The sequence below is a fragment of the Colossoma macropomum genome, unplaced genomic scaffold, assembly GCF_904425465.1.
Source record: "Colossoma macropomum unplaced genomic scaffold, Colossoma_macropomum, whole genome shotgun sequence".
Lineage (NCBI taxonomy): Eukaryota > Metazoa > Chordata > Actinopteri > Characiformes > Serrasalmidae > Colossoma > Colossoma macropomum.
Window position 1 is genome coordinate 15,452,310 of NW_023494798.1, and position 22,152 is coordinate 15,474,461.

At 38.4% G+C, this 22,152-nt stretch overlaps 1 protein-coding gene across 3 annotated transcripts; it reads left to right on the plus strand.

Annotated features, from left to right (window-relative positions):
* ampd3b (adenosine monophosphate deaminase 3b) lies at positions 1 to 22,106 on the plus strand. Of its 3 annotated transcripts, XM_036584626.1 has the most exons (17): positions 1 to 174; positions 1,539 to 1,611; positions 1,746 to 1,845; positions 13,575 to 13,797; positions 13,886 to 14,063; positions 15,048 to 15,213; positions 15,740 to 15,959; positions 16,488 to 16,617; positions 16,731 to 16,925; positions 17,029 to 17,160; positions 18,344 to 18,507; positions 18,661 to 18,787; positions 19,202 to 19,365; positions 19,528 to 19,648; positions 19,938 to 20,111; positions 20,202 to 20,312; positions 21,258 to 22,106. In XM_036584626.1, the coding sequence occupies exons 3-17, from the start codon at positions 1,764 to 1,766 to the stop codon at positions 21,432 to 21,434; spliced, it is 2,364 nt and encodes a 787-aa protein (XP_036440519.1). In that variant the 5' UTR covers positions 1 to 174; positions 1,539 to 1,611; positions 1,746 to 1,763; the 3' UTR covers positions 21,435 to 22,106. The 3 variants fall into 3 exon arrangements, with proteins under 3 accessions (XP_036440519.1, XP_036440520.1, XP_036440521.1); XM_036584627.1 differs by lacking the exon at positions 1,539 to 1,611; XM_036584628.1 differs by lacking the exons at positions 1 to 174; positions 1,539 to 1,611; positions 1,746 to 1,845 and adding an exon at positions 7,961 to 8,092.
* Positions 22,107 to 22,152: the final 46 nt, after the last annotated feature.

A 22,152-nucleotide genomic window follows, 5' to 3' on the forward strand; every position in this document is an offset into this window, starting at 1 on the left:
GCTGCGAGAGGGTTAAAGCTGAGAGAAGTTTACTTGTAAAAGCTGTTGAGGGTAGGCAGTTTATCTTCAGCCCCAGGGAAGACACACAGTAGTGCCTTTATGAGGAGGAGACACAGTGAGAGACAGACAGACACAGTGCAGAGAGAGAGGGGATAGGCTTCTACACACTAAGAGGTGAGTAGGAAATACTGCTGTGACAACTTTCCTTTTCTAACCCTCTCACTGCTGCACTGTTAAAGCTAAAAGCTAATTTGGTCTTTTTTCCGAATAGTTTCTGGCGTTTGTCCAAATTACTAACAATTTGAACAACAACAGGAAATACTTTATACAAATTACCAACAAAATGGCGCGAGTTTTCTTCATTTTGTGGGTAATTTGTTCTGCCAGCTTGCTTTATATTTGAGGACTGCTTATATTAGAACCTCAGCTAATCAGGTTTTAAAGAATGCAAGGGGTTCTTTGTGGAGCATCTCCTACATGTTTCAGCCTGCTGGAGACCACTGCTTCCTACCTGCACTGCTCTCCTCATCGAATTCCTCAATGCTTCAGCCTGTGAAGCGTTTCAGATGACGTTTCTCAGGGTAATATCATCACAATGTGTCGTTAGAAAACAAATGAAGCCCAACTGTAAAGTGCACTAGCGTAAGTTACAGGGCATGGCAAGTCCTCTTAAGATGAGAAATAGATAATGAAGAAGCCATAAATGATTGCAAACATAGTGTTCAAATTAAAGTGTGTTTGAATGGCACTTCCACACTGTTGAGGACAGTCAGATGTAACAACTTGTTGCACTTTTCTGGCCTCAGCATATCTACAGTATCTAGAGCAGCAGCTATGTTCAAATGACTAGGATGTGCTAAAGAAATAGCAAGCAGCACTAACATCACAGAACAACCACTCTTTCCTTTTCCTGTCGTCAGAAGATAGTGAAACTGATCAAGCAGAAAGTGGCCTTCTAACTTGAGAGAAGCACAATGACTTGACTGTGTACTGGGGATGTGAAAATACAGTAGTGCACTGTGATGGATGATATTAGATTGTCAGAATCAATTTCAATATTATTCAACAAAAAAAGTATGTGCCAGAATACAATTTACAGATTATTTTCAAAGGTTAAAAGCTTTTTCATCGAAGTTTGGACACCCCTGGTCAAACTACATGCTTTGTTGATTTCCTAACCTCCTTTCCTAACTTCCTGACTGTAAGTTAACACATCCCTCTACAAGTAACAAACATAAATATGGCATTTTTGTCTGATAATTTTAGTGTGAAACATAAAGTATAAAATGTGCTGTAACTTTTGCACAGGCCGCATGTTATGTTTTTTTTTCTTCAATATGTTAAACATTAATAAATATACAGTAATTGTGCGTTGAAGTGTGTACGTACTTTCACCAAAACATGAAATTTGACCTCCCCAAACTTTTGCATATGACTGTGTATTCAACTGTGTTTGTCCTGTCACGTGTGTATTAACTTTTTTTTTAATACTTTGCATTTCATGGTCCGTCTAACAGTGTCCAAAATTCTCTGCATAGGGCTGATCCAACATTTCTACAAAGCAGGAGCACACCTCATCTATTGTTTGACTTAGGCCAGTTGAAAGACCAGGTAAGAATTAGGTGTGCTCCTGCTTGGTTGGAATAAAACCTGCAGCCATGCCAGCTGTTTACAGATAAGATTAGACACCCTTGATCTAAAAGTATGCCAGCAATTTATGGCAACTCTCTGTTCTGTCTGCACAGACATTCATAAGAGAAATCATGGACCAAAACCCACAAACCAAGTCGAGGAGGAAGATGACCCCTCTGAGCAAGCAACAGTCCACTCCTGTTCTAGGGAAGCGTAAGTACACAGTCAACAGACTCTTATAAAGTGTGCCACAGGAAGACAAATACCACCCCCACACAGAGCACATGTAGCTGATTGTAATGTCAAAATTCACACACTGCCCTGCTAGTTACAAGGCATGCATGGTGTTACCCCTGCAGTAAAGTATACACATAAACTGATACAACTGCTTGAAGGGAAGTCAAGAGGATTGTGGTGACTACACAGTGTTTTTAGGTGATTGTGGTGATTCATTGTCACATACCCTTGGTTACGCGTGCTAATGTGTTAAAAAAAACATCAACAAGGTAAATAACCAGACCAATCAGACCAGCACTAGTTTTAAGTGCCATGTAAGGCTGTTTTGGTTGACTGACACAAGCAGCGGCGCTAGAATCTTTTTATGGGTGTGCTACAGGTGTGCAAAAACATTTGGCAGGGTGCTACACCCATATTTGCTAAAGGCGAACACAGTCTGTGGATTTACTTATAAAACAAATGTATTTACACTTGTAGATTTGTAATTTAATTAAATGCATGGCTTTATGTCAGGAATTTTGAACTATTGTGCCAAACAAATTTTGTGTAATTCAGTGACTCTCTCACAGTGGTTGGGCCATATAGCCAAAATATTATATTACAATATGTAAAGACATGTCCATGATACGTGATACATGATATTTTGACACGATGCATTTTTTATTTCTATCAGATGAAACAGTTCTAATCATCCTTTCTTTGTAATGAAATGCAGTTGTTCGGTGTTCTTTAAGTACTAATGATATCCATGATGTGCTCAGAAAAGCATATTGTGTATCATGATGACAAGACAACAATAAAATGTCATCATATTGCCCACCTTTGTTTGCAGCGTCATTGTTTGGGTCACAAGATGTTTGTCTGATAAAGAAGTCTGAAAGTCTGTATTTTTGATATCATGTTTTTGAGAATGACTTTTCCATTAAATCTCCTACACCGGTGATATCATGTTGTCATTATAAGCTAAAACAGAAAGGGAAAGCACACACAAACTGAGCTGTAGAAAGGAAAGTAACTTATGCAGTATGTAGGAGTGCTTAGCTAAGCAGCTAACTTCACTAGCTTTTATATGGATCAATAATGTGATTATTAGCTAAGTATGTTACAAATCATACAAAAAGCAGATATGTTCATTCAGGATGGCTGCCATGTTCTTCCATACATTTAAGCTAACAGGAATTCACAAAATGTTTTTGTCCATTCTACATTAAGCATGGACATTTAAAGCATGTAAGGCAAATCATGTATTTTTGAGGCTTGTAACAGACACATTAACATATATACTTATCTTCTATGCAGTAGTTTTATAATGAATCTTGCAGTAAAGAGCCACAGAGACTCTTTTTTTATTTCCAGCCAAACATTAACAATGAAAAAGATCATTACTATAATACTTACAGTTTAAATAGAGCAAGCGTGGTGCTTATATGAAGTAAACATGAACCAAAAAATACAGACATGCATTCTTTTATTTCACAGAAAGTAGAGAGGCCTGAGGTTCCCCTGTGCTGTAGAATGTTTCAAGGGATGAACCTACTGACCTCAAATGGCACTGCTCTTATCAGCAAATGTCCAGTAGCCTAATCGAGGGCAGAAGCTTAACTGAATATTTTTGGGGGTAACTGAGAAATAAAGTAGTTCATGTTGAAATAGTTCACCAGAAATAATCCACTGTGTTAATCTTGCGAGGGCAGAATGGACACTGTTTTAGTGAATCGCTGAAGATCAGCAGTTTAGATAATGTTTTGATGAAGAGTGGGCTAAAACCAGCACTGATCTTTTGTACTCGTATTTGCAGTGAATAGGTGGGGCATTTTTAACACCGTGCCTGATCAGACAATGTCAGTCACAAAGGATACAGTTCACTCAGTCCAAAATAACACTGCAGTGAGTTATTGCGTCAGAAAAATTATTTTTTCTCTTTAAAGTAAACATGGCATGTCGTCTGTGTTTTTTTTCACCAAGTAATCAGATTAAAGAGCACAGGGAGGTCATTGAAGTAACATCAGTATAAATCTGCTCCAAAGCTATTTTTGAACTAACATTGTAAGACCTCGTTCCAGCAGCACTTACGAAGACCCGCTGCCAAGTCAGAAGCATCCCCTGACTTTAATCAGCTTGTAAGTAAACAGTGTGCATTCCTTGCAGATGGATAAACAATTTTGAAAAAAGTTTGTTGAACAGTCCAGCTGCAAGCCAAGTTTAGTGTTTTCGCATGGGAATATTTGCAAAATTCTACTTTAGGTCAACAAAATAGTTTTACAAAGACATATCAGACAAACTATGCAGCACTAAATATTGGACGGTACATATTTATAATTAATACTTTAAACCTTGATTTAAATATTAGTCATAGAAAATGCACCTAAAGCCAGCAGTTACTGAGCATGTATATAAATTTGCAAATCTTAGTGAAATGCATGATTTCTCAAATCTGAGGCTACAGAAGTGAGTAACCTGTACAGTTTATCAGTCCTCAGAAGCCTCCTCCTGCACAATAAACTAGCTTGGCTTAAACTCCACTGTTGTTAAACCACAGCTTTAAATAGATAAAACTGGTTTGACAAGAGCCATGATACTGTTTGTAACCTGGCTGCCTTAAAGATTTTAGTAAAAAATTGATGGTAAGATTGAATATTCGGTCTTGGTTTGAGTAGTAATTGGGGTGGAAAATACTTTTTAAAAAAAATAAGTATTATTGAAATTGAATAATTGAATGTTAACATATTTACATCTCCAAAAGAAAAAACATTTTACATTTTGCTTTTTTACTTTTCTCTTTTTATTTCACCAGTCAGTCAAGTTCCCTTGCATTGATGAATTCCCTTGCGAAATGATTGTCTTGAAAAATGGAATCATTTTAGCTATGACCGTGGTAATTCATCTTTATGTAAGCTCCACTATCACCCACCCCAGCATCACACACCACCAAACATCTATTTTTTTTACTTCTATATACTTGATTGTTTAAATGTAGATTTTTGTTACTTCCACTCAGGCATATTTTTGGCCCCATACTTCTACTTTTAAACAAGTAAGATTTAGACCCAGGCACTTTCACTTATATTACCATTTAAACGTCTGGTATCAATGAATTCATGAACCAGTTTGAAACCGATGAACCAATTTGATTGCAGATAAATGTATAAAATGATGCTAATATGCTAGTCATGTGCAACTGTACAGGTTTTAAACAACTAGTAAAAACTTGTAAATAAAAATTAGGAAACTTAAGATGTCTACTGAATAATGAACAGAGCTACAAATGATTGTAAAATAAGTGAGGAAGCTAAATAGCATCAAAAATAAAGGTATAATAAATTGAATACCTGGAATTCATCATATTTCAGAAGTGGTGATCAAATGTTAGAGTAGATAACTTAACAACAAATTAAAATTACAGTATATTATGTACAGCTTTATGTATATTTTTGAAAATATCATTGAAATATAGGAAGTAGTTTGTTATATTTAAATCCAACGTGTTACTACAAAAATTATAATTGTATATAAAATAACACAATTTGTAAGTGTGGTAAGTGACTCCAAACTCTTGAAGGGCAGTATAAGCACAGTTACTTCTCTGTGCAGTCGCGTGTTCTGGATAGTAAAAAAAGTAAGTCTGGTATTTGGCACAGTTAAGCTACCTAACTCACATCACATCTCCATTTCAAGCACAGTGAGATCTTTTCTGGACTTGATGGAGAACAAATTCATATAACGCTGTTTTAAATGCACTTTGCCTCTGTGTGTACTGATAATTTTGATACTTTATGTGGACTGTGATAGTTAGACTATGTCAAAAGCATTCAAAATCTAATCATTGCAAAGTATGTTAAGTAAGTTAAGTACAAAAGACATTTTTCCTTTCTTGAAAACATTTATGTAGACAGCAGCAATGTATGTCGATAAAGGTCCACTTCTCTCTTAGAAGCAGCTGTGTGAGGGTATCGTCCAGTGTGTGTTGAGGAAGGAAGAAGAAGTAATGAGAGTGTGTGTGTGAATGTGTTTGAAAAGAAAGAAAAAGAGGGGGAGGGCAAAAGAGGTTGGAACTTGTCTTTGTGGGATGGACAGGTACACAGCCAGGGCTACGTGTTTAGGCGGAGTCTAATTTCTCCCAATTGTTTCCCTGGAAACACTGGAAAGGCTAGGAGCCATAAAACACAAATAAAACGACCTGTCCTTGCACTCATTCCCTCTAAAGCCCTACAAACGCTCCAAGATAGTCAACCAGAGTGAACTACAACACATGCAGGTAAATGTGCTTTGCTATGAAGGCCAAAACTTTGTCTGGAGTTTATTTAAAGGTGTTTGTAGCACTGCAGCATCTATAGAATTCCTTTACAAGGTGTTTGCCATTGGAATTCCAGGGGTTTGGTCGTGCATGTGGAGGCATTGTCACCCAGAGCAGGGCTGTTAGCAGCTTAGGGCAGCACTTCACTAAAGAACAACAGGCTTTGGAGTGAACGCAAGGAAAGTGTGACAAGGTCATTTATTTTAAGCTTACAGCTCATCACGTCTGTCCACGATAAATTCAAGGTCAGGCTAGAGCTAAGCTGGAATGCAACATTAAGCTCTTGGCTAATGAGCACTGTGTTAGACGTAATGTGCCACTCTGCAGAACAGCGTATTCTGCTAGGAAGTGTTTGTACCAGCTGATCTCTATAGATGGTGAAAAAAAGCGGTGATGCAAACAGATGTAAATGGTCACTATCAGAATTGAGTTCACCTGCTAAAATTAGGTGAAACTAAGTCAAATACACAAACAGACATAATGACTAAGCCATAGTAAAGGGATTCTGTTGATTGCGCATGTCTACATGTGCATAGCTGTGTGCAGGCTTATTTGGTTCCCATTGCTTTGGCATGGCTTTGAAGTGATGTGACAACACAGTGTAGATAGGACTTTATACTTTTTGCATAGTAAAATCACCATCAGGTAGATAGAGCTGAATGTACTTCTTCAGAACTTAATTTGACTTGATTGTATGATATGCAGTACCTAACACTGGTACGTTTTTTTTGTGCTAAAGTTTTGTATGTTAACCCTTAGATGTAGAGAGTTATTACCTTTTCCATTCAACAGTAATTATGCAGCTACGTATTTAATTAGTTATGCAGTACATTATAGTACTGTGAAAAAGAGACCACCCTTTACTAACTTAATTTTCAGTGAAAACAGGCATTAGGTTTTTCATTTTTTGGGAAATATTTCTGAGTAAATTACATACAAGATAACCCACTTGCATAAAGAAGGGGAAAGTCTAAAAAATAGGAGTTACCAAAAGTATTAAACATTATTAAAATAGAAAATGAGAAAATGGGACACTTAACAACCGTGCAAGGCATGGTAAACCACCGAAGTTCTCACCAGCAAACTTTCACCTTTGAGAGAAAATCAAGCTCGACTCTTGCTTCAGATCTGGAAAAGTCCACAGCTGCTTCTGTCCATCCTTCCACTGTGAGAAGACACCTCAACTCTATGGGTCAAGTAGCTGTTACTGGACAAAAGTATGTAGACGTAAAAAGAAGAAAAATAGCAAATCAAACAAGGAAGCTGCTGTTGTTCTCTGAACAATTGACTGACCACCCTGGAGTCCTAACCTCAATGTCATTGAATGTGTTTGGGATTACTTGTAAGACTAAACTTTGGAGGTGTGGAAAAGATTTCTTGGCAATCTGAAAGCAAGTCTCCTGAAAATAATGGAAGCTGTAATAAAGGCAAAGGGTGGACATACCCTTTATATATATTATATTCAGTTGTTAAGGTTTCAGGGTAATTTGCTGAAAATGAATAAAAATCAGTGGCCGTTTTGACTATAAAATAAGTATCGTTTGAATCTCTCTTAATTAAAAGGGTAGGTGAAGAGCAAGGATCACTTCCTACTCAAGCTCTGCTGCTCACTTTTCCAAGTACAGAAGGTCAGGGAATTGGACCCCCATATCCATCCCAGCTCTGGAAGCTGCCAGCAATTTCGGTTTCTCCAATTTGACACTCTTGCCCTGAGATGAGTGCCAGTTGTGACATATGTGAAAGACTCAGTGTACTCACTAGATGTGACGCTGTCAGCCTCTTTAAATAGAGAGCTAGAAGCATGCTCAAGACTTTGAAAGGCTGGAACTGGCTCATACACAGACAAGACACGATCCGTATCAGACCACAGCACAGAGCAAGCTACAGAAAGACAAGGTACAGAAAGCATGGCGAGGACAGCCACTGAAGGTAAGAGAGAGAGAGTGTGCTCTCCTGCACTGGGGAGAATACAAGGCAGTCAAAGCCCTTGTTATTGTGTTGGTCAGAACAGGGTCGAGAGGGTACAGAGTCACTCATCTTTAATGGAAAGGTGGCATGGTAAAGGTCAAACTGTAACCAGTAGCCCACCAGCTCATAATTGTTCAGCAACAGTAAAACCACCATATAACATCACAACGCACAACGATGCATATTCCATAGCACCAGCAAAGATAACGTGAATAATCATGGTCATATATTTAAATAGTCAGATTGTGAGTAGTCATATTGAAATAGCCCACATCTTACATTTTCCTTGTACTTTGTTTTTCCTGATACGTAATACAAAATATACAAAATGTATTGCTGTATATTTGTTTTCAGAGTTTACAGTTCTAATAAATTTTTACATGCCCATTTTCAACCCCTCTTTATCCATTAGAATTAAATAGGCTGTTTTGTTCCTTTGTTCCGTCTCATAACTTCAATGTGAATGGTAACCTGAATGGTTAATGGTGAATGGTAAGACTGAATAGGTGGATATATGTAGCTATGTTGGTTTTTGTGAAAATGAACAATGAATTCAAAATGGGCCAGTTGTTTTTTCACAATATTTTTCCCTTCAAGACTCAAAGACAAGTCTTTACTGCCCCTCTGACCCCATTTGGGTCAGAATATTGGCTGAATAGGTGGATATATGTAGCTATGTTGGTTTTTGTGACAATGAACAATGAATTCAAAATGGGCCAGTTGTTTTTTCACAATATTTTTCCCTTCAAGACTCAAAGACAAGTCTTTACTGCCCCTCTGACCCCATTTGGGTCAGAATATTGGCAGCAAGATTGGGGTCAGGTAAATTTGCAGATGAAAACCCATCTTTTTAAGACACTTTAGGAACATGCAAATGGCGTGCTTGGATTGCAGGCTTCCTAGATGGGCTGGGCTGGGAACTGTCTGGAAGTGTCCCTCTCACAGTCGAGCATTCTATTGGAGGGTGCCAAGATTGTTGACAGTACTGCAGTGGGTCCTGTTACATGTCAACAGGGACTGGAAGTCAATAGAGAGGCATTTTAGCACTCAGCCATCCAGTGTGGCCTTCATCTGCATGAACCCATATGTTCAAAACAGCCTTACAAAAGGCCTTATAAAAGTCTGTGTATAGTGCCTTGCGAGTTACCCACTCTTTTAGCCTTCACAAGTAGAATTTCATCTGGATAGATAAGAATTCAAAGCACATCAGTGAACCAGAAACAGACTATAGCAGCTATGCAATCCAAGGAAAAGAAACAGCTTTGGAGATTTGAAATGTCATGGAAAATCAAACAGTTACCAAGCCTTCCATGCCTGTGGCATCTTAAGTACATGGGAACTGGCATGGAACCAGAGCACAAGCACTGTAGAGGCTGGTAGATAAATATATACAGTATGTATGTACTGGAACAGAGCCCTGACTGGCCCTGTCACTAAGCTCACTGCTGGTTTAGCCTCATTTGGAATACATGACCAACTGTGTCAGAACATTGTGAACTTTCATAATATTTACATTACACCCTACAAAGTGCAAACTAGCTTCAACTGTACTAGAGTGCAAGTCATGTGATAGACTGTAAAAACATGTTAATATATAACTAAACTTTGTATTATATGTTACCACGTTGTACTAGGACTGTCACAAATAAGCAATTAAATATGACTACTCATAAAAAAAACATTGATTAAAATTTACGTTTTCAATAAACTGGCAGTGATTAGTGGGCAACTTGCATGTTGATAATGCATGTATAAAATTCTCCTGCTAGTCTGTTTTGCAATAAAAAAAACGATGCCTGATCGACACATTCATACAGTGGCCAAATACTTTTTAGGGCCACTGTATGTGTTTTTGACACATTTTTATATTATTTATGAAATTTATTTATTTATTCACATGATTTTTTTTTGTGATTTTTTTTATTTTTAAGACTTCTTCGTAAAATATTTCTGACAAGACTGCTGTTCAGTAAAATCCTTTTGTATTACTTGACTAATTCTGAAAATAAAGCCCTTCCAAAGAAAACCCATATATTAACCATTTCACCCTTCTTTGGATTATCAGACATTTTGTTTTCTATTTTGTTTTAGCCAAAGTATGCTTTATTCATTTAGTGACCACTTTATTTTAAAGATATGGCATCAAGCAGTACCATACCATGCATATATGATTTTTACAAAAATTTCAAATGTCACTGTTTTTCATTGTAAGGGCCCAATTGGACAGATTACTTGATACTAATATAATCAATAGTGACAACCCTCCATCATATTACACAGTACATCTTTAAGGCTTGATGGATAGCATGTGAAACTCACATGTCCTTTCTGTAAATGTCTGTATTGTCTGTTATTGACCAGCTGATCATGTAAACAGCATCACACTTCCTTTTTCACTCACTAACCCTCACACTTCTCAGAGTGCTGATTAAAACGAGTGAAGCGTGATGGCTGCTGGGGCTGTGGTGCACAGGGTGCTGCCAAAGCCAACTGCAACGTGCAGGCTGACACTCGAGAACGCACTAAGTCTTATGAGGGGTGGGTCAGAGGGGACTGTGTCACAGGCATGCCACCAATGGCTGCGTCATGATGTTTACAGAAACCTGACTAATAAACTGTCAAGACATAAACACGAACTGGAACTCTGTGGACAGACACTTGAGGACATATTTACAGCCATGATTTGTGCATTGCGGTTGCAAATCTTGCATCACTTGCTTAACTTCATGGATTTCTACTCCACTCTTTAGATCACTTTTACTAGCTTTTAATAATCTGTTTACTTCCTACTGGGGAGCGTTTATAACAGAATCAACTTAGGCGCTCTTATGTGGAAATAAGCTGCACAATGAGCTATACAAAGGCAACAACAACATGATGTGTACAGCAATAATTCAGATCAGTAAATAGAGAGAAAATGTATACTGTTGAATCTTAGTAGCTAGATGTCACCCCTGAGCACTGTTATTATCCAAATACTGCAGTACTTGATCTTCTTTAGATTAAAGATTTAAGAGCCTACACAGAGATTTTATCACGAAGAATAAATAAGAAGTGTTTTGAGGAACTTCAGATGGTCTGTAAGAAATACCAAGGAACTGTTCTGTGTTCTACATAGTGTGAAAAGATTCTGTTTTGCATATCTGACAAATGTATTTTGTATCTTTTCATTAAAACATGTATATATCTTATTCAAACAAACTATAGAACAAGGAATTATATGATAAGATCATTAGACATTTAACATTTTAATTTTATTTTTGTTGTCTATCGTAATTGGGTTCACTAGGTGAACTGCTTTACTTCTCCACTTCTCCATTTCTCCACTTTTTCAGAAAGAATGTCTGGCGACTTTTACCAGAATTGTTTAACTATTCCTTCTTTCAATAGTTGTGTTGGTTCTTCAGACTGCAACAAACCAAATATTTTAGTATTTTTTATGTTTAAATGGTTGCACCCATAACCAACAAACTCATTAGCAATTGCATTGGTTGCACAATTTAAATGGGCATTATGGTCTAAAACTAGTTTAATTCGTCATTCATGTTATGTGGTATTCTGCAGCACAGCATTGTATCCCTGTGCCTCATGAGTTTGACAAAATTCACAATTTTATATTATTTTCATGTTTTCATTTATCATTGTTCTCTGACTATAATATCCAGCGTTACACATTAAATAAATACACTGACCAGCCACTTCATTAAGTACATTTTCTTGTTTCTACGTTCCATTTTATCAGCTCCGCTTTCCATATAGATGTGATTTGTAGTTCTGCAATTACAGACTGTAGTCCATCTGTTGCTTTGCATACTTTGTTAGCCCCCTTTTGCCCTGTTCTTCAATGGTCAGGACCCCCACATGACCACCACTGAACAAGAAGGATTTGGGTGATGGATTATTCTCATCTCTGCAGTAGATCTGCAGTGGTGGTGGTGGCATGTTTCCTTGCCAGCTTCTTTAGCTGTACATACTGCATATGTGTACTTAAGTATTTGACTGTAATGGTTCTTAACTTCTATTCTTTATCATTTATATTACTCACATTTTACTTTATATTACCATTTAATCCTTTAATTATATTACTACTTGTTTGGGTATTGTACACACACACCCATCTTTGTTACACCCATTGCTACCAAGTGTATAAAATTAAGCACATAGCCATGCAACCTCTATAGGCCAAATTGACAGTACATACTGAAGAGCTTGCGTTTAAATATGCCACCTTTAAAGGATGCCATCTTTGCTGCAAGTCAGTTTGTGAAATTTTTGCCCTGTTAGATGTGCCCTGGTTAAATGTAAGTGCTATTATTGTAAAAAGGAAGTGTCTAAGAGCAACCGCTCCTCAGCCACAAAGTGGTAGATTCACACAGAGAGGCTGCTAAGTCCTGAACCATGTAGCATGTGAAAATCGCCTATAGTCTATAGTATTACTCATTACAGGCACTACTAAGTGCCTCTGGAAGCAACATCAGCACAAGAATTGTCTGTCAGGAGCTTCAGGTTTCATGGCTGAGCAGCTGCACACAAGCCTAGTATCACTATGCACAACACCTAGTGTTGGCTGGAGTGGTGTAAAGCACACCACTTGACTCTGGAGCATTGGAAATGTTTTCTTTGGAGTGATGAATCACGCTTCACTATGTGACAGTCTGATGCATCAGTCTGGGTTTGGCAGATGATGGGACAGTGCCGCCTACCAGAATTCATAGTGCCTACAGTAAAGTTTGGTGGAGGAGGTACTGATCTGGGCTGTTTTTTTAGGGTTTGAGCTCAGCCTCTTAGTTCCAGAGAAGTGTCATGTCAATGCAACAGCATACAAAGACATTTTAGACAATTATATGATTCTAAAGTTTGTGGCAACAGTTTGGGGAGGCCTCTTATTATAGCATGACCATGCCCCTGTGCACAAAGCAAGGTCCGTAAAGACATGGTTTGACAAGGCTGGCGTGGAGGATATCCAGTGGCCTGCATAGAGTCCTGACCTCAGCTTCAATGAACAGCTTTGGGAAGTATTGGAACATCAGTTATGAGCCAGGCCTTCTCACCCAACGCCACACCTCACAAATGCTCTTTTGACCGAATGGGCACAAATTCCCACACTTTCCCAAGTCTTGTGGAAAGCTTTCCTAGAAGAGTGGAGGCTATTATAGCATCGTAGAGGGACAGACTCCACATTAATGCCCATGGATATGGGATACAGGATGTCCAACAAGTTCACATGTGTGTGATGGTTAGGTGTCTACATACTTTTGACCATATAGTGAGTATCTAAAATAGAAAATTTTGTTTGGAGTGCCCCCTTAAAGCCCAAGCGATTCTAAATAATACTTTAAATGCAGACTTTTTTAAACAATGGATCTTAATAAAACAATGGAACACCCAGTGCTTTTAATGTCTTTGCTGTAGTCCTCAGTCTGCATCTGGATTTGTCTTGCAGAGATGCCACGGCAGTTCCAGAAGATATCCTTCTGTGAGGTGGATGAGCAGGTAAAGCTGCTGGCTGAGAAGGTGTATGCTTCAGCAATAAAGGAGGAGAACACCAAAGATGTCATGTCCATGTTTACCGTGCCTGAGGACTGCCCCATTGGCCTACATCAGGCCAAGGAGCGCGAACTGCTTAAAGAACTGGCTGAGGAACACTCTGCAGAGTCTGTCAAGAGGTGAGAGGGCTCAGAAGAGAAGGTAATACATAAAGGATAACCAGCTCAGTGAGTCATGTATTTTTTTTATTGTTTTGCCCATCTGTAGGAAGAGGAGTTTGAGGCTGATACGGTCACAGTCAGTATCCCTCCAGATTCCTGGTGCTGCTGACTGGGCCATGTCTGTGATCTCCCCTCTGCTTACCCCCGACACCACTGGACCCCCTGTCCCAAACAACGTCCCAGAGTTCCAGAGAGTCACCATCAGTGGAGACTACTGTGCAGGGGTGGGTACAGTTATTAGTTGAGTTGAACCTCAAACAGGTCTTGTTGCAGGCCAGTGGTGTTAGCATTTGAGACATGAAGAAGTTACTCACGATAATTATATGTAAATAAACTAATGTATAGCAAAGGGCTTATAGGGTTGTTTTGATTAAGTGAAAATAACTCAACGAAATTATAAAATTTAACTTTATTTAAAAATGGGGTTTTATTTGAATTTTGTTGTTTGGCAAAAGCAGAAGACTCCAATGGTCATTTGATGTTTCCGAGATCAAAGTCATGCAATAGAAAACATTTCCTTTAAGTGCAATATTTAACATTCTTTAGCATTAAAGAAGTAGGTAAAGTGCTGAGAACTTCAACAAAAACAGCCCATGAATGGCCAATATTAAACATTTATAAAATCAAACATTGGAAAATTCTAAGGCTGAATCTCAAATCAATGCCCCCTGTATAGTGCACTATGTGAGTTATGAAATTTTGGCTTTAACACTCAAATATTGCACTTTATGTTCAGTATGAATTGTGTACACATGGCTGAATCCAGAGTGGTTCTTGATAGACACACTGTACTGTTTAGATGCAGTAGCCGTTATTTTAAGACTTACGTACTACACTTTGTAGGGGGAGAAGGGACATTTCAGATTCTGCCTAATACAGTTTGTGGCAGTGTTGCATCACCTGACCCAAATACTGTGCGCTGATTTGCTGAACTGAATATATAGCTTTGAATCTTAAGAATCTTATTACTTCAGCCTACATTAAAGTTACACAGTTGTGCCTTAAAGAACGTGTCCACAATATAATGATATAATCATGTTATAGGTGTTAATTAAAAGCTTCCACTTCAGATTTTAAAATCCGAGCATATGTCAGGCTACTTGGAATAAAAGTAAGTGTAGACACAATATAAACACATTATTATTATGCCTAGAATGCAGTTAGTGAGATGAATTATTCTTGCTGTTATCTTTCCTGTCTTGGTCCAGATCACTGTGGAGGACTATGAGCAGGCAGCAAAGAGTCTGTTAAAGGCATTGTTCATCAGAGAGAAATATTCTCGTCTGGCATACCACCGCTTCCCTAGGACCACTGCCAAGTTTCTAAGAAGTGCCAATAATGAGAAATGGAATGAGGAGGAAGAGGTTCTGCCAGGTAGGCATGGCACAACTAAAAAGAACCATTAACCAATGCCTTAGTTAAAATGAGAGTAGAGTATGCTGTATAGTTTATCATAAAACAAGGACACAAATTGAACTAGAAATAGCAATTAATGATGCACAATCGTAATTGGCTAAGATCGGACAAAATACGTCTATCGTACCATTTATTATTTTGACACCTTTAACAAAATGTCATAGCATAATTATATATAAATTATTGTGATAAAAAGCCAGTTGCTTCTTACATTTGACGTAAAGGATGTCAGATTCATTATGTGTTCTTTAACCGCAAAATTGTTCGCACCTTGTGATATTGAGTGTGTGTAGATTCTGTTCTTACCTAAGAAAGGGTACGAATAAGAAAACATTAGTGAAAGTCAGAATCTTTGTGAAAACTGCCTAAGTGTGTTATAAGAAAAAACTTCTTAAGAACAGTTAGTGAATGAGGCCCATTGCTATGTAGGTATTTTCATCATGTGTTTTATCATGTATTTCTATCTGTATCATGTTGACTACAGATACTATTCCCTGCCCAACTGATGGCCAAGACCCATACAGCATTGAGGACATCCCACAGAACCTGAACTACATCCTAAAGATGAAGGACGGCATCATCTATGTGTATGATGATGCAGAAGCCGTGACTCAGGAGAAACCACATGGTTTGCCATACCCTGATATGGAGACCTTCGCTATTGACATGACTCATGTCCTCGCCATGATTGCTGATGGACCAACGTGAGTGCAGCTTTCTTATCATTGCATCTCATTCGCTTTGCAGAGAGTGATGATGTTAAATCACACTTCAGTGATTACTAAATATAACCTCGAACCTTCCAAGCCAGTCAGCTTGTATCCATATTTGTAATGTGCATAAGGTAGCCTGTGCAGAGTACAGAATCTGTATATACAGTTGCATGCAAAAGTTTGGGCACCCCTGGTCAAATGACATATTTTGATGGTTTTTCTTTAACATACTGGGGGAAAAATAAAACATAAAATGTGGCCTGTGCAAACATTATGTATTAATGTAATATTTATGCATTCACAGATGTATTTTATTCATTTTTTCCTGTTTTTGATTTACATTTTGTGGTTTTATTGTCACATTTCCCATTGTTAAAACACCCAGAAATTAATCACCTTTGTGGATAAATGTTCATAAAATTCAGTTCAGTTCAATATGATTTCTACACAACGAGCACAATAATCTGATGTCAAAACTACTTTATGTGGAAATAATGAGGTACACGTGTTCATTTCCAGGAAGACCTATTGTCACAGAAGGCTGAATTTCCTGATGTCCAAGTTCTACCTGCACGAGATGCTGAATGAGATGGCAGAGCTGAAGGAGCTGAAGAGTGTTTCACACAGAGACTTTTACAATGTCAGGAAGGTATGAAACTTAACCATCCAGGTGATAACCATACCAAAAGAAAAGTCCTTCATAACCTTGTCTTTCTTTCCTTGGACACTCACTTAGGCCAAAGTGGTTTTCATTATGTTCAGGTAGACACCCATATCCACGCAGCTGCCTGCATGAATCAGAAACACCTGCTCCAGTTCATCCAGAGCACCTGTAAAACAGAGGGAGAGCGGATGGTGATGGAGAAGAATGGGAAGAAGATCAGCCTCAGACAGGTGTTTGAGAACCTGCACATGGACCCTTATGACCTTACAGTGGACTCGCTGGATGTGCATGCTGTATGTGCTCCACACACCAAACATTTGCACCTGACATGCCTGATAACAACATACCACATGCTATAAATTATTTTGAGCAACATGTTTTTTTTCTCTGTCTCAGGGTAGACAAACTTTTCATCGATTTGACAAGTTCAACTCCAAATACAACCCAGTGGGTGCAAGTGAGCTTCGTGAGATCTACCTCAAAACCGACAACTACATCAATGGGGAATACTTTGCACGGCTTATAAAGGTAAAATAATGAACCAATTCCAGCCACATAAACACTGTTGATATTAGACACTGATGTTACAATGAAAAAAATCAATCATATACAGTGGCCCCAATTTGTATTTGGACATTTGTACCGTATTTAAAAATGTATTAAATTTCTTAAAAGTGTGCACTGAGTTTGACTGTCGAACTAAAAGTGGTATTGAGTTCCACAGTCTAGAAGCGTAATAACTGAAAGAGGCCTTTACATCTTCTATATATTTTCCGGAAGGTTTTTGCAGAAGGCCAGTATCTGCAGATCTAAGATCACGTGTTGGAACATAAATAGACAAACATTCTGTGATGTAAACAGGTGCTAGGTCATTTAGAGCCTTAAAACTAGTAGCGGAACTTTAAAATCTATTCTGAAAGACAGACAGTCTGTGCAGTTGTTTTAAAACGGGAGTGATCTCTCTTTTTTGTTTTTGCTGCTGCATTTTGTACGAGTTGTAGGGAATGTATTGTTTTCTTAGGAAGCCCAATAAGAAGAGCATTACAATAATCAACTCTGCTTGTAACAAATGCATGAATAAGTTTCCCCGCACGCTCTGAGATAGAAAAGACTGAACTTTAGTGATATTTCTCAAATGATAAAAAGCTACTTTAGTGAATGTATTCACATGAGGGATAACAGAGTTCAGAGTCTAAGATCACACCCAGGTTTCGTACTTCAGGTTTGGCATACAAAGCTAAAGAAACTTCTCATAAAGCATTTTTCTCTGAATTTCAGTACCAAGGATCAGTACTTAAGTTTTTTTTATTTAGCTGTAGAAAATGTTGACATCCACTAAGAAATATCTGACACACAGCTGGAAAGCCTGTCAACAGAGTCAAGTGATTATCAGAAAGAACAGAAATATATGATTGCGTGTTATCAGCTTAGCCATGAAAACTGATATTATGTTTTCTAATGACATCACCTAGAGGTAACATGTACAAAGGGAAAAGCAAAGGCCCTAAAACTGAACCTTGTGGGACTCCACAAGAAATGTTAAATTTATCATTTTCCTAAACAATTTATACAATTTCATTAAAGATTACCAATGGTTTACAGGTTAAAGTGTCATACAGTGGGACCACTGTATGAAGTTGATACTTTGCAATTTGGATCCATATAAGTTCAAGCATAAACTGTACCAATGTATGCCCACTTTTCTTCATAGGAGGTGGCTCATGATCTAGAAGAGAGTAAGTACCAGTATGCAGAGCCTCGTCTTTCCATCTATGGCCGTTGCCCTGAGGAGTGGGAGAACTTAGCAAAATGGTTTATCCAGCAAAAGGTGTACTCTCCCAACTTAAGATGGATCATACAGGTGCCAAGAATCTAGTAAGTGCTAGAGGTCCTACATTTGGAAACTTATCAAATCATATAATGTAAACACTACTACACTATGCTAGAATAAATATCTTGCCAACAGTGACTGAGTCAGAATACTCTAAACAATTTTCATGAAACATTCCCTAACATTTTGTCCTGCAGTGACATTTTCAGATCGAAGAAGATAATTCCCAGCTTTGCCAAGATGCTGGAAAACATCTTCCTCCCTCTGTATGAGGCTACTGTTAACCCACAGAAGCACAAGGAAATGCATGTCTTCCTCAAATATGTGAGTACACTGAGTTCTACAGGGCTGGGCTAAATATACTGGTTAGAGCTGATCATTAGAACAGATTATCACTCTAATATTTAATGACCAGGTGCTCAGTTGTGTCAGGTGTGAGGTTTTCAGTTACAGTCTTATTGCTAATCCCCAGCACCTGAGGTTTCACACAGCATCACTGAATGTCTGAAAACAACTAGATTAATGCCTGTTAACAAAAGAGTCAAATATGTTGCCAGTGGCAGAGGTTTATACACAATCTGTTAGATCCTGGGGGAATGTAGCCCAATAAAGTCTGAATTGGAGATTCTCACGAACATATGAAAATCTGATAAAATGCTTTACATAAGGTTTACAAATCAGTTATTTTTGTCCACAGTGTTTCATTAAACATCAACATTGAATGTGTTTTCCCTGCAGGTTACTGGGTTTGACAGCGTGGATGATGAGTCCAAACACAGTGATCACATGTTCTCCTATAAGAGCCCTAAGCCTGAGGAGTGGACTGCTGAGGAGAACCCACCTTATAGCTACTACCTCTTCCATATGTATGCCAACATAATGGTGCTCAACAACCTGCGCAAGTATGTTTGTCTTTTTGTCATTACATTCACTTCTGACAAAGGTCTGCTGAGTCTAGTTATTGTTGTATCTGCCGCAGCTGTATAAATATAACAGTACATTTTAAAATTATAGTGTTATTAAAGGCTTTATAAATGATGAAAGCTTGTAATATCATTTTAAAGGGAACGTGGCCTCAGTACCTTTCAGTTCCGCCCCCATTGTGGTGAAGCAGGATCCATCACCCACCTTGTGTCAGCCTTCCTCACTGCAGACAACATCTCTCATGGCCTCAACCTGAAGAAGGTCAGTATTTTACCCTGGTGCACTCTGTGTCAGTCAGTCTAACAGAGTTAAACAAGGTTTGGGTCAGTGCAGAAATGGAAGTCAGGTCAAACCAGCTACATTTTATTTGTACAGCACTTTTTGCAGTAGGTTCCAGATTGCTACAGGTAAATACATCATGGAAACACACAAAGTCAGGCATCATTACATCATCGAGTCATTATGCAAGTTACCACTGGGTTCAGTCAGCTTGTGAAATGCACAATGAACTGTTTAAAACCTGCCATCCTTTGTCTTTTCTCCTACCTAGAGTCCTGTGCTGCAGTACCTGTTCTACCTGGCCCAGGTGCCCATTGCCATGTCTCCTCTCAGCAACAACAGCCTGTTCCTGGAGTACTCTAAAAACCCCCTCAGAGAGTTTCTGCACAAGGGCCTGTGTGTCTCCCTGTCCACAGATGACCCGATGCAGTTCCACTACACCAAGGTCTGTGGCTCTGATTGAACTCACCATAGTGTCTACTGGATAAGAAATGACAAGCAATTCAGGGGTCACTTACAGTATTGTATCCTGCAGGAGGCGCTGATGGAGGAGTACGCTATTGCAGCCCAGCTGTGGAAGCTCAGTACCTGTGACGTCTGTGAGATCGCCAGGAATAGTGTCCTACAAAGTGGTCTCTCGCACCAGGTACAGCCTCAGCATCACTACTATGAATTTTCCACTGTCACTCGACCATTTAAACTTCATATCTCTAATAACGCCGCTTAGCCTGTTTTAGTTGATTTTAGTTTTAGGTTTTAAGTTTTTACTTTAGTTGATTTTGTTTACTGTTTTATTGTTGTTATTTTTCTCTTTTGTACTGTTTTTCTCTTTTTACTCTTTTAGTTTTATTTTTACCATATTCGTTTTTATCTTTTATTTATTCTGTTGTTTGATTTTTATTATTCTACTTAATAAGTTTTGATAAAAGTTTTTGTCTTTTGTTCAGTTTTACTTTATCTCACTTTCTTTGTTACACCTTCATTATTACAGAATGATATTTACCTTTTTCAGTCTTTTGCTCAGAAACGTTGTACGCGAGGGTCGTACTCAGTGTATGAGTTAAAAAAGTTTGAATGATTTGATTGATTTACATCTCCATTCAAACTCTATGTTAAAATAAAAAACACTGAACATAACATTTTGCCACCATGCATGTTCCTGTGGCTCAAACAACTTTTCAAAAGACTTGGCTGATCTGCTTGGTTGTTATTCTGTAAAATGCAACAAATCCCTTTGTGTATATACAAATACCACGCGTGCACTGACCAGATGGTAAAGCATTGCCAGAAACTCATTCACATGCAAGAAGTTGTTTTTATTTCTGTCAGGCTTAGCAATCAAGACTGGTTAAATAACAATTACCAAAGAACAATTTGGTTAATCCTGTCTGTAGCTCCTTTAGGCAAACTGTCAATGCCACGTGTTTGCCAAATGCTGTGCATGTCCAAATATGCCCTTACTGCTGTGAAGAAACAGGTGCGCCTGCATTTATTTTCAGTTACTCTTATTTTTGGAGCTGTGGTTGGTTCTTGTTAGTAGAGAGTGGTGGGCTGCATTTGTCAGTACTGACCTATTTCTCACCTCTAACAGGAAAAGAAACACTTCTTAGGTGAGAACTACCTGCAGGACGGGCCAGAGGGCAATGACATCCGGCGGACCAATGTGGCCCAAATCCGCATGGCCTACAGACATGAGACCCTCTGCAATGAGCTCAGCTTCCTGGTGGATGCTGTTAAGTCTGAGAGCATTCCGACACACGGAGTGTGAACATGCTGGAATCCATACTCACTGGCCCGAATTTGACAACCAAACATGACGTTTCAACAGCTGAACCACAAAACATACAGAGCTCCTAATGAAACGCAGGGGAAAAACAGGGGCAGTAAGGTTCCTAAGTTGCACTTTCATACAGTAAAAGAATGTCTTGATGAACTGAGCCCTGGAGCTCTGCTCTGCCTTTGACTTCTCAGTGCAACCCATTCAAAGGAATGGAATAATGATAAAATGGGGTCAAATATATGAGGGTGTGTGGGGTTAAAGTTTTTTTTATTAAAAATAGTCTATATATTTCCGTTTCAAATTTTGGTGAAGACCTCTTTTGTTTTGAGTGTATGGTTTGCATGAAGGGAGTGGACCCCTACCTTCTTGAACTTGTGAAACTGCCTGTGGAATGTGAGCATGTCTTTTGTTAGTCACGAGACAACGCATCTGTGCTGTCTTTTAACTGCCTGATAAGCATAGGACATACTGCACTGTAACACCGTCTTTGTTAGTCTAACACAATTACAGAAACATGGTACGCACAACTTACCAGAATGTTTTGCTTGCCTGTATGTGTGGATACGTTCTGTTTTCCACTGGTTGAGTGCTCTCACACTTAAAACAGTGCGACAGAAAATTTACATTTTTTAAAGAATAAAGTTTTCCCTATTTCTATTGTGGTAATAGTGATGTCTGATATTTTATAGTGATTAACTTTTGCCTA